The sequence below is a fragment of the Equus caballus genome, chromosome 25 (assembly GCF_041296265.1).
Source record: "Equus caballus isolate H_3958 breed thoroughbred chromosome 25, TB-T2T, whole genome shotgun sequence".
Lineage (NCBI taxonomy): Eukaryota > Metazoa > Chordata > Mammalia > Perissodactyla > Equidae > Equus > Equus caballus.
Genome location: NC_091708.1, coordinates 25166007 through 25178540, shown reverse-complemented (window position 1 = coordinate 25178540; position 12534 = coordinate 25166007). Strand labels below are relative to the sequence as shown.

General features: G+C 35.1%; 1 protein-coding gene across 11 annotated transcripts in view; it reads left to right on the top strand.

Annotated features, from left to right (window-relative positions):
- PTBP3 (polypyrimidine tract binding protein 3) overlaps nt 1-11894 on the top strand; it is a 101588-nt gene extending 89694 nt beyond the window's left edge. For all 11 annotated transcript variants that reach the window (XM_070251355.1, XM_070251352.1, XM_070251357.1 and 8 more), the window contains 6 exons: nt 273-412; nt 665-698; nt 3501-3593; nt 4359-4575; nt 6570-6647; nt 6799-11894. In XM_070251355.1, coding sequence (XP_070107456.1) covers nt 273-412; nt 665-698; nt 3501-3593; nt 4359-4575; nt 6570-6647; nt 6799-6931 — 695 coding nt within the window. In that variant the 3' untranslated portion in view covers nt 6932-11894. The remainder of the gene's footprint in view (nt 1-272; nt 413-664; nt 699-3500; nt 3594-4358; nt 4576-6569; nt 6648-6798) is intronic.
- The last annotated feature ends 640 nt before the right edge of the window (nt 11895-12534 follow it).

Here is a 12534-nt window from a genome sequence, read left to right as displayed (position 1 = left end):
TCCAAAGAGCCTAATGGCTTTTACAACCAGTGAATTCAGTTGCTCTTCAAAGTACTATATAAATAATAGAGTACTGAGTGTGATAATGTTAAAGGATAAGGAACCTGTTTTTCAGACAGACAGGCAGAAAACTAGCCTTTGATATCTTTATGGTACTTTGACACATTTTCTTCTATATTTTTGTTTTTGTCTTCATTTGTTTACTTAAGTTATATCCAGATATAACTTATCCAGATAACAAGAATATGAAATGCTTTTGATGTTTTAAAAAGGTTTATCAGTCCAAACTGTTCCTGGAGCTCTGGGTCCTCTCGCAGTCACCTCCTCTGCTGTCACTGGAAGGATGGCCATTCCTGGGGCTAGTGGTATACCAGGAAATTCTGTTCTCCTTGTCACCAATCTCAATCCTGATGTGAGTTGAAAAGTATTATATGTAAATAATCTTTCAGGAGGAGGTATAGTAGCTTCTGACCTAAGGTTGTATTCAAATGAAATGTTACATTTTGTTTTAAGGATTTTTATTAAAATTCATCCCTAGTATATATAGAAGAAGCGTATAGAATCAATGCTTTAAACAAAGTCAGCTGTCATTATCACAAGTAAACTTGTTTTAAATTTTTACTTAAATTAGGTGCTTATATCTTGCATTATCCTTTTCAAACAGCTTGTCACACCGCATGGGCTTTTTATCCTATTTGGTAAGTACTTTTTGCTTTTTTAATATTATCTGTGATGTGGATTGAACACATTTCATCATTCACTAATATTTATTGATTCTATGTGCCAAGTAGTGTGTTCGACACTGAGGATAGAGTAGCAGATAAGACTTAGTAAGTAATTACAACTACAATAAAGTTTTATAAAAAGAGAACTAGAGATTGTAATGGGAGCATATAGCTGGGAGGCCTAACCTAGCTGAGGGAATCAAAGATAGAAATGATAGTTACCAATAGAATTGATGGTTAAGTTGACTTGTGAAGAATGAGCAAGTGATAACCAGGTAAAAGGTGGGGAGGGGGATGTCCTTTTACAGATACTAGCAGTGAGAGCGAGAGCTCCTGGAGCTCGGAAGTGAAGGAAGCCTGATGGAGAGTGTAAGGGAGTTGAAGCTGGACAGGTGGATGGGGCGAAGTCAGCAAGAGCTTTGAAAACTAAATTAACGAGCTGGGTTTTTAACCTAAGAACAGGGAGAAACCACTGAATAGTTTTAAGCAGGAGAGAGGCATAATGAGATTCAGGTTTTTAGAAAAGTCTCCAAACTTTCTAATAGTGTTCCTCTCTCAGTTTAAAAAAAAATTGAGCACATACTCCTAATTTATGTATGAATAATTATTCATAAATTTCATCCATCTTTTACTATACTCATTATGTGTAGTATACTATGTACAAACAGAAATGTAAGAGCAATGAAATAAGCAATACTTAATATTTTAAAGATTTTTATTAATGATGAAACTTTTTTTGTAAAACCTATCAATATTGGGCCAGCCCCATGGCGTAGTAGTTAAGTCTGGCATGCTCTGCTTTGGTGGCCTGGGTTCACAAGTTCAGTTCCCAGGCAGAGACCTACACCACTCACTTGTCAAGCCATGCTTTGGTGGCAGCCCATATACAAAAGAGAGGAAGATTGGGACAGATGTTAGCTCAGGGCTAATCTTCCTCAGGAAAATAAAGAGGAAGATTGGCAGTGGATGTTAGCTCAGAGCAAATCTTCCTCACCAAAAAAAACTGTTAATATTCAGTGATAAATATGATTTAATATGCTTCATTATTTTCAAAAATCTTTTTCACTTTGATTCATTATTCCAAAGTCTGATTCTAAATTCACTCTTATTTTAGTACTTGATTTTCATGGTTGTCATAACTGAAAAAGATACGTGATATAAATGGAAGTTTCATTGTCACTGTACCTAATTACTTATGATACCAATTTTCCAGTCTAATTCACTAATTTTTGTTGTACTTTACCTAGAAAAGTTCCATTTTTCCTCCTGGTAAATTAGTTGATCTTGAAAACTGTTGCATTAGAATAGTTTTAGCAAATGGGATTAAAGCTCACTGGTACTCTTCATTTGAAAGAATTTTTAATAGAACAGAAAATCGTTTCAAATTTTTTTAGTGGGTAATAGAGTTTATTTTTTTTAGCAGTTTTTGAGGTATAATTTTATAACCATACAATTCATCTCCTCTAGGTATGCAACTCAATGATTTTTAGTAAATTTACAGAGTTGTCCAGCCATTACCACAGTCCAATTTTAGAACACTTTCATCTCCCCACAGAGATCCCTCATGCTCATTTGCCATTACTGTAAAAGTTTTTATTCATGGTGCGTTTATGTAATTTTCAGAAACAAAATTATGTGTTAATGATTCATTTTCATGTCTCTTTAATAGCCAAAGGACATTTCTTTCTAAAAGTAGTTAATTTCTCATTCATTAAAAAATTGTTACCCTCAACTTGAAAAAAAATTGTATGTGTTATTTTTTAAAGAATATCTATTTCAGCCACATATCATTTCTGAGAAGGACAGCTAATTTGGAATACTTGTCTTTTTGTTTTAAATTTTAAAAGTACGCTCATCTCTAAGTTCACTTCTTCTTAGATGCTTGCCCACAGGATAACCAGCACTCCTTTGTATGCCTTGAAGATTCTTTTAGTCATTCTGTCATCACATAGCAAAGTATGGTAATGATGCTACTATTTAAGGGTCTTATTTTTATAATATTGGCGATACCCTCTAATACATAAACTGCAATATATTTTCATAGATGGAATGAAAAAGTGAGAGAATGCCCTTCATATTGTAGAAGCATCTGCCTGTAATTTCATCTATATAGTAAAAACTTAGTTTTCCTATTGGTTTATATAGACAAATCAGTATCAATAAGAGTTTGGTTATTTTCCCCCCACACCCCAGTGAATCTCTTTGCCTGTCCTTTGAAATGTGGAGCCCACTTTGGGAAGCCCTAGTACAGAGAAATCAGGTGTGATGAGATCAGTTAGGAGGCTCTTATGATAGGCCAGAGGTGAAGTGGCAATGATGGCTTTGAAAGTAGTGAGGAACGGAAGAAGTGGACGAAAGTGAGGGGCGTTTAGGCCCTAGAATCAATGGGTGCCAGCGATTGATTGGATGTAAGAGTTTGAAGGATAGGGAGAAGCCAAAAGATGACTCCCAGGTGTCTCACTGGAGCAGATCTGTGGATGATGGTAATATTTATCAACAGAGTTAGTCAACATTGGAAGTGGGGAGAAAGGGGAGATGAATCAGTTTGGGACATACTAAATTTGATGTGTTTATGGGACATCCAAGAGAAAAAGGGTGAGTAGATTAATAGATGTGGAACATAGGAGAGATACAAACTTAGGAGCGTATGTATGAAAGCGCTCAGGGAATATATAAAATATAATATGAGAAAAGAAGCCTTCTTTAAATGTATTAGTGAAATTAATTAAACATTACACAGTCAGGCATTAAAAACTGTTTTGTCTTTTTAATTAGGAGTATATGGTGATGTACATCGAGTGAAGATTATGTTTAATAAGAAAGAAAATGCCTTGGTTCAGATGGCAGATGCAAATCAAGCTCAGCTGGGTATTGATAAGTAATCATAGTCCTGATAACCTGCCCCTTTTAAGTCTGAATTTTCCTATAAAATTAACTTACAGCTGGTAGCAATATAATTTTACTGAAGAGTACCTCTTTATGCTAATGTCTTCATTATTATTTGGACCTGCTTGTATTTTAAGATTGAAAAATATTTATTACTCTTTGAAGTCTGAAGTTCATTTATATACTTGAATATATTATTGCTGTTTAGAGGTTGATTTTAGCATTTTTCCATTAAGTTTAGACTAATAAATGTGACTTAGTTTATTTCATTTTATTTCGTTCGTTTGTTTGTTTCCAAATTAAGTTCTCTAGAACTTAATTTGAATGGCTTAAAAGTTTGGGCACACTTCATAATGATGGTGCAAGAAAATGTCGTTCCATGGCCTCACTGTTCATTGTTATATAGTGGCCGTTGACATCTTATTACTCAGGCTTTTTTGTAAAAAATTCTTTGCTTGAGATTAAACTTATTTATTCAGCACATTTCCTGAGCACTTGCTAAGTTCCCAGCACTCTGCTAGGAAGATAGTCATTTTTTGTTTGATTGCTATTCTTTTATTATAGTAAAATAAAGTCAATTTAGTACATTTCCATATGTAAGCATTTTTGGATTTAAAACCATTTTAACCCTAAAACTGACAGTATATTTTTAAATAACGAATAAGAAGAATTTATGATAATTTATACAAGTGTTACAGAGACTGTATCTTAATACTCAACTGTCCTTATTTTCTTCCTGTGCATCAGCAATGAACCACCTCAGTGGTCAGAGACTTTACGGGAAAGTGCTTCGCGCTACACTGTCCAAACATCAAGCTGTTCAGCTTCCTCGAGAGGGACAGGAGGACCAAGGTCTCACTAAGGATTTTAGCAATAGTCCATTGCATCGCTTTAAAAAGCCTGGCTCTAAAAACTTCCAGAACATTTTCCCACCATCAGCCACTCTGCATCTTTCCAACATCCCGTATGTACCTAATTAGTTATTATTCATTTAGATGATTAATAATCTACAATATTTTGTTTGGCAGAGGTAGAAACTCTGAAATTATTCTAACATAGCAGTTGTCCTATTCACTAATTTTTTGTGAGGTGATTTATTTGCCATCATGTCTTAAGAAGGTTATATCTCCAGTCATATACTCCAAAAGTAAAAGATAGCAATATTTTAAAATTTTCTCTCCAAACAGAGAATTAGCAACTAGTTACCTTTCAGTTATAAAAGGGCATACAAATAAGTGAATGCAGAAATGTTACATCAGTATAAACTTGTTCATCCCTTTGCAGAGAAGTAAAGACTCAAGTGTAACCAAGAGAGCAAAGTCAAATGATTTGTATATCTAAGAATTTGTTAAAAATGAATTCTCCATTAATCTATAAGCTGCAAAGCCATATGCATGTTGATTACTTAAAAGCTAAAAATTATTTTCTTGTGATCACCTGTATTAACCAGTGTTGTAGCAAACTTCTTCTTTAGTCATCTTCTACCTCAAGGATCAACAAACTACAGCCCATGGGCCAGATCCATCCGTTTTGTTCCCTTCTTCTTCTCCCCAAAGGCCCCCAGTACATAGTTGTATATTCTGGTTGTGAGTGCTGCTGGTTGTGCTGTGGGACGCCACCTCAGCATGGCTTTGATGAGCGGTGCCATGTCCGCGGCCGGGATCTGAACCGGTGAAACCCTGGGCCGCCAAAGCGGAGCGTGCAAACTTAACCACTGGGCCATGGGCCCAGCCCGCAGATCTTGTCATCATCCCAAACTGAAGCTCTGTACCCGTTAAATCAGTAACTCTTGATTTCCCTCTATTTCCAGCCCCTAGTAACCACTATTCTACTTTCTTTCTGTCAGTTTATTCGTAATAGCCTTTGAAGTAAGGTCATTAGTTTCATTTCATCATGACACTGAGAGGCCCAGGTTAAGTGACTTACTCAATGTAACATACCAAGTGAATGAGAAATGGGATGTGAGCTCAGATCTGTCTCCCTGCAGAGCCATTATTGTTGTATCCTGTGATGAGGAAGAGTCTACTTTTAGTCAGTTAACTCTCTTGTGATAAACCACTGTATTAGTTATCTTGTATTGCATAACAGATCACCCCCGAACTTAACAGCTTAACACAATAGTAAATGTTCATTATCTCATACCATTCCTGTGAGTCAGGAATCCAGAAGTGGCTTCACTGGGTGGTTTTGGCTGAGAGTGCTTCATAAGGTTGCATCTGAAGGCTTAACTGGTGCCAGAAGATCACTTCCAAAGTGGCTCTCTCATGTGCCTTGTTCTTGACAGGAGGCCCCAGTTCCTTGCCACAAGGACCTCTCCATAGGGTTGCTTGAGCGTCCTCATGAAATAGCAGCTAGTTTCGTACAAAGCTAATGATTCAGGGTGGGAACTGCAGTATCTCTCAGTCTGGGAAGTCACACATGTCATTTCTGCAATACCCTAAAGGTTACGGAGGGTAACCTGACATCCCTATTCATTATGGGAGGGGCATATCCGAGGGCATGGATCCTAGGAGGCAGGGGTAATTGGGGGCCATCTTAGAGCCAGGCTATCACATACGCATATTCATAATTACTCTAAAAGCAGTTGAAAGTGTAGAACTCTGGACTTTAGCAGACAAGTCAGAACTAGGGGAGTAGCTTTGAAAGTACTGGAGTTAATTACTAAAGCCAGTGGTATGGCTAGTAATCCCTCTAAAAGAACATAGAAAAGTTGTCTTCTTTATATACCTGCCTGCATTTTATGCAGAAGATTTGAGACAAAATTCCATTGTTTGAGGACACATATGTGTCAACCTTGAACATCCAAATCATGTCTTAATTGCATAGCTTTATTTTCTTTGAAATGTAAGATACTCTGGAGATTTGACTATTGCATTTGTTCGTTGAATTGACAATTGAATCTTTGCTTCATTTGAGAATTGGGGCCAAGATAGTTGACTCTCTGTAATGTTTTCACAGCCCTTCTGTCACCGTGGATGACCTGAAGAACCTTTTCACGGAAGCTGGATGTTCAGTGAAGGCTTTTAAATTCTTTCAGTAAGTCCATGCTTTTAAGAAATACGTTAACATTCTTTAATATGGTATGCAGATTTTTAAGGTAATTCAATAAAGTCTTCTAGGGTTAGAGGGGAGGTTCGTAGGCAAAATTAATTGTATATACTTTTTATATCTCTTATACCATTTCCAGGAAAGATCGCAAAATGGCACTCATTCAGTTGGGATCTGTGGAAGAGGCAATCCAGGCCCTCATTGAGCTTCATAACCATGACCTTGGAGAAAATCACCACCTCAGAGTTTCCTTCTCAAAATCTACAATCTGACTTTTCTGTGAATTTTTCTTCTAAGACTGGACCATAATTTCAGTAAAACCTTCAGATATAAGACTGAAGCAGCTCAAGACCAATTCTGCCTCTTTCACAAAAATAACTCTTTCAGAGTTTGATATTCAAGTATATTCAAAAAAAATTAAGGGATGTTCTTTTCTCTTTCTTTTTTCCCCTGCCAATATGTGATCAAAGGTTTGTTTTTCCTTTGAACCATAGCTTCTATGAAAATAATCTTCAGGAAAAAAAAAATTTTCAATAATTTAATTCCCTATATTAAATTAGATTTCAAGAGGACAGACTTTCTTTTAGGTTGGGTCCAGATCAGCCTTATACAACATTTCTAAACTCCTTTGTACTTTGCAAAATTTAAAATAGACTTTTTAAATTACTTGATGTAAGTAATTTAAATTACTTACAACCAGGTTTTTAACTTTATGATTCAGAAGTTTGACCCCTATAGGAAATTATGTTCACTTATAAATTACATTAATTATTTGACATGTATTGGTAGTTGTTATACATAAACAAATTGGGTATATTAGAAGCAAATTTATAAACTTGCATGTTTTCTTTCAATGGTTTCTGTTTTTCACTGTAAGACACTCCTTTGAATAATGTGTATCTCTAACTTTTTAAGACTATTTGGAGAAATGAAGTGTCTCACCTGTCCCCAAGGAAAGTAAGTGGAATCCAACCAGAATCATTATTAAGGTGTCAGAATAATGAATAATTTTGTTAGGCAAAATCATGTTTTAAATTTCAAAATAACACTTATGTGCTGAATCGTGTAATATGATCTTAGAACATTTAAAAAGAAAAATAGTCCTACTTATAAACTACTTTTTTATAATTTTCAGAAAAAAAAGTTTACAGTCTTAAGGAAAATATTCAGGTCTATCATATGGTTTGACAGATTTTTTAAAAGTTATTTTTGGTAAGGTCTTCTTTTAGAAAAAATTAATCTCAAGGGTTTTTTGTACCACTATAATCTCTAATACTTATTCAGAATTACTGTGTATTTACTTAATTTCTTATTATGTGCCTTATTATGTGCTTATAATACGATAGGTTAGTTTTATCTAAGTATCTTGAAAGCTATATTGTGGTCTTGATGAGTGTTTTGTTTTTTCTTTCCCTGTTGTGATAAGGTTTTAAAGTTTTCTTTCATTGCAATTTTAAGTGGTTTTCAATAAGTAATAGTTTCTATTCAGATTTTTGGTGCTTTGGTGCAGAGATGGGGTGTGGAATGGTAAATGGTTTGGGGAATAACAGTGCACACCTGTAGGCCTCTTCACATTGTGACCAATAGCAGTCATTGCCAGTTATAGCATACCAATTTGGGGCTATAAAATGCAATCTCAGTTTCTGGATCTTGTCTAATCTTTACCACCCATTAGAATTTGTCTCAGGATTACTTGGTTTTTCTCAGTACTCAAGTGAGAACTTGCTTTTCTTCGTTAATGTAACTTCGTTACCGAGTACCCACATATGTGCAGGATGAGCAGGTGGGTGCTTTCTCATACTCTGTCCTTCTCTTTTTGTTTGAATGTAAGAGTACATTTTAATCTTGCTTCAGTGATTGTATAATGTAAATTGTTTCTTTTTAATGAGAAACTTTGCTTTTGTTAATTATTCCTTCAATGCTTGACCAGATTTTTTAAAAGCAGAATTTGTCACAAGTGTCATTTTTGTTCACCCCTTTTACACTTTTCGGATTCTCAGAGTAGCTCATCTCACCTTTTAAAAGAATATCTCAATCTCTTTGCTAGATTCCAGCCATTAATTTGAACACAGGAAGGTTTTTACAAAAGAAATGTTATGGAAAATTGGAGACTACAAAAGATATAGGTTGTTAAAAAGCAGAATTCACTCAACACTGAGCAACAGTTCGTAGAATAGGAAGGAGGACACTAAATTGAGACCTTTCAAATGGATCAATTTTAGCATTGGCTGAATAAGTGGGTATAATTGTTTATCTAGTTTTTCTTTTCTCACCTATGAGGTATATTTTTACCAAAACACTGAGTATGGGGAGAGGGAAAAAAATTTCTTTGAGAAATCTCCCAAAATTTGTTTCTTTTTTTTCCTTCCATACAGGCACTGTTACAATTTTCAGTAGCATGTTAAATTGGATTATTTCATTAGCTTTGAGTTAGGAATTCCTGCGTGATTTTAATTCATGATTCTCATAGCATTCAGTGTAAGTGTAGCAGAAGTGTAGCAGAATGGAGATCATAATGGTGTTGAATGTAATTTTGAAGTAGGGAATGGCCTTTAAATCGGAGTGAGAACATTTGAATCCTTTTCAGGGATTTGTGTGTGTGTGTATGTGTGTGTGTGTATAGATAAGTGTATATACATACATACACTCTTCTAATGTTGTACATACATATGCACATTATATACATTTTAATTTATTGACAAAATTAACCAAATCAAGATTTGGAAAAGTGAGATATTCCTGTTTAAAATAGTGTGTTTGAAACCATCAATTTCCATCTAAAATTAGCTGTAGCACATAGATGTGTCCATATTGGCTTACTTGCTGTTTGAATTATAGAGGTCTACAGTATTTGTGTTGGCATAGTTTCTGTAAAAAAGATTTAAAAATATCAGGGTAGTGGAAAAACTAGATCTTTATTTTTGTTTGTTTTGGCATGCATTTATTTGATATCTTCTAAGCAATGTTTATTTTCGCTGTGGAACTATCATAGTATCCTATTTTTAAGTTTGTTTACTTTATTTTAAGGAGTATTGTCTTATCACTTTTGGAGGTGTCTTGACTTTTACACAACGTATATATATTCAGGACTTTAAAAAATAGCAGTACACGTTTAACAGTAGCAATTAATGCCAAAAAGTTTTGCTTTGAGATTTAAATAACTTGATAGCACTAAAATGTGTTTTGTGTGAGATACAAATAGAAAAATGACCCAGCATCTTAAGTGATAACTTGCTGGAGAGTATCAGAATTACCCAGTAGTTCCTACAGAATGCCATAAATTCTTTAAGACTAAATATTGTATTCAGTTGTTTGTAGTAATGTTTCTGATTCCATTGTTGAAAGTGGCAGATCTCACCGTTTTTAGAGAGGCAGTTTCTGCCTGCCTAATTCCTTATGGGAGCACTGCCTGTTTGGGCTCCACCTAGGATGGTGATCATACGTTCTGCTTCAGTTGATTGGAAGTAACTCTCGTGAATGTCTCTGTTCAGTTTCATAAAAATTTTTCAAAGCTTCCATGTCATTATGCAGCAGAGTTTATTCGTTGAGTATATTATCAGGTAATTTCTCTTCTCTTTCCACTAAATATTTTTGGACAAAAGATGACAAGCTCAGAAATAATCTGTTTTTACCCCCAATGAGTCACTTAAAAACCCTAAGTTTGCCAAACTATCAGCATATGTCTTAGAAAACCTAATGTGTACTGCTATTTTTAAAACCAAAAAGACAGCATGACTATGCGTAAAGCATTTTTCTTAGCCTTTCCTTTGTCTTGATCTGTTGTTAACAAGATTAATACTGCCAGACTTAAAATATTCTACTGTTGGGCTAAAAGGAATACAACTTAGATTGCACAAAACTTTTGCTTTTTAGAGAAAATATAACTCAGCTGTCTTTTAAAAGAGCTGTGTTGTTATCTACAAGACTATTTGCAGTCTTTTTTTCAGAGCAGATTCTAACAGTTGTGAATGGTTTAAAAAATAGAAAATTACTAAAATATTAGTTTTGGGGGTTTTATAGAGGGAGAAAAACAAAACAGGACCAAAGTTTATGTGCCTTCTTCAGTAGTCTTAATTGACCTTTTCTTCCTATTTGAGACTGAGGTAGCGTCAGTATTCTGGTTTTCAGGAAATATGTACTATATAGTTTTCGAAGAATGTTATCCCACAGGCTGTTCATAGAAGCAAAGAACTGTAACTGTGTCCATGAAGTCTCGGTTACACTTTTGCCTTTGTCACATAATATTCAGTGTATAGCATCGTGCAAGTCCAGGACAGAGCTGCTCTGAAGCTTTGTGGTAGTCATCCCAGTTTTTGTAACCTGAGGCGTATGTTCCAGAGAACAGGGATATGTGTGGTCCCGTGACCTTGGTGATGATAGTCATGATTGCAAGCTCTTTATGGCAAGCTTAAATCAGCACTGTAAACAGATTTTTGTTGTGTTATTTTCGGTTCTCGAATCTATGTAGTAGTTGTAATAATAAATATTTAAATAGCTATTTTTGATGTCATTTAAAAAAAAATCATCCCCTGGCCTTTTTCCCCCTCTTACCATTGTTACCCAGATCTTTTAAAAATTCATCCCACATCCAGAAAGTACTAATTATAAAGATTGCTGACCAAGCAAAGTTTTGCATCAAAATGTCACCTCATTGCTCTGACCAAAGACTGACTGTTGTGGTTTGAACTCTTCTCTGTTAAGCGTGTTTTCCTCAAGCTCCTTTCTGAAAGAAGACCCAGTGCAAAGCGGCCTTTACTTTCTATTTCCTATTGGTGAATAGACTACTTAGAGAAAATGGGAGTTTAAATGTGGACAGAATGGATTAGGATGGCAAGGGGTTGATGGGCATTTTCAGTACTGTATTTAAGGAAAAAAACATAGCACAGCTGGGAGCCTCGGACGTTGTCTTATGTTTTACGTGGTCTGTTCATAAAATTCCCGTTTTCAGTTTATAAGAATGTTCATCTAACAGAAGAAAATGCTGTAAATATTTGTAACAACATTTTTTTTAACCAGGCCAAAAAAGAAAAAAAAAAAGGTTTTTGGGAACAAGTTAACATATAAAGTGGTTTTATATGAAACATCAATTGTCTTGTATATTTTGATAAGCAGCAGTACCAGCTTTCATTTGTAAACAGTTTGTGGCATTGGAAGAAAAGGATTCTGTGATTGTTGAAGTGAATTATGTTATAAATGCAAAGAGAAGATAAAATATTAAAAAACATATTTTCTAAATGAGTAGTGCATGGTTAATTCAAGCTTCTGTACACTACAGTATATTCCATTTTCATTCAGTTTGTATATTTGCTGACTATTACTTGATATCTCTAATCTCTTTTCCTATAAGTATAGCATTGTAGCATGCCTTTTAATAAATGTCATGACATCTGTACTCTCTTAAAATTTTTCTGTGTTCTTGTCTGTACTTTGGGTTTCCCCTTGTCTTACCTGTAATTCTAATGATGTCATATTTTCTTTTCTTTTTCATAGCCATCCATCTAAACTTGTCCTAGTTAGAGAATGGCAGGCACATATTCATACAACTTGAAAAACGGAAAACGTCCTAAGTCTACTAACTACCTGTCTTTTAATGAGGGAACAATTCTCATTAGGGGCAAAGTGCTTTTCTAATTGTCCTGTGATGCAGCTTCTCTGGCACTCCTCCTTTAGTGCAAGTACACTTGGTCACACTTGTGTGAGTGCCCCCTCCTCCCTTTCTTTCTGTGTATCTCTCTCTCTCTGACACATTGATATATGTGCATTGCCAAACAAGAGTTGTGCTCCCTTTTCTAGTTCCTTTTGGCTTCCCTGTGAGATGAGGATACGTAAATTTTGAGACATGAGGTGATCTCAACCAAGTCTCTGTCCTTTGTCA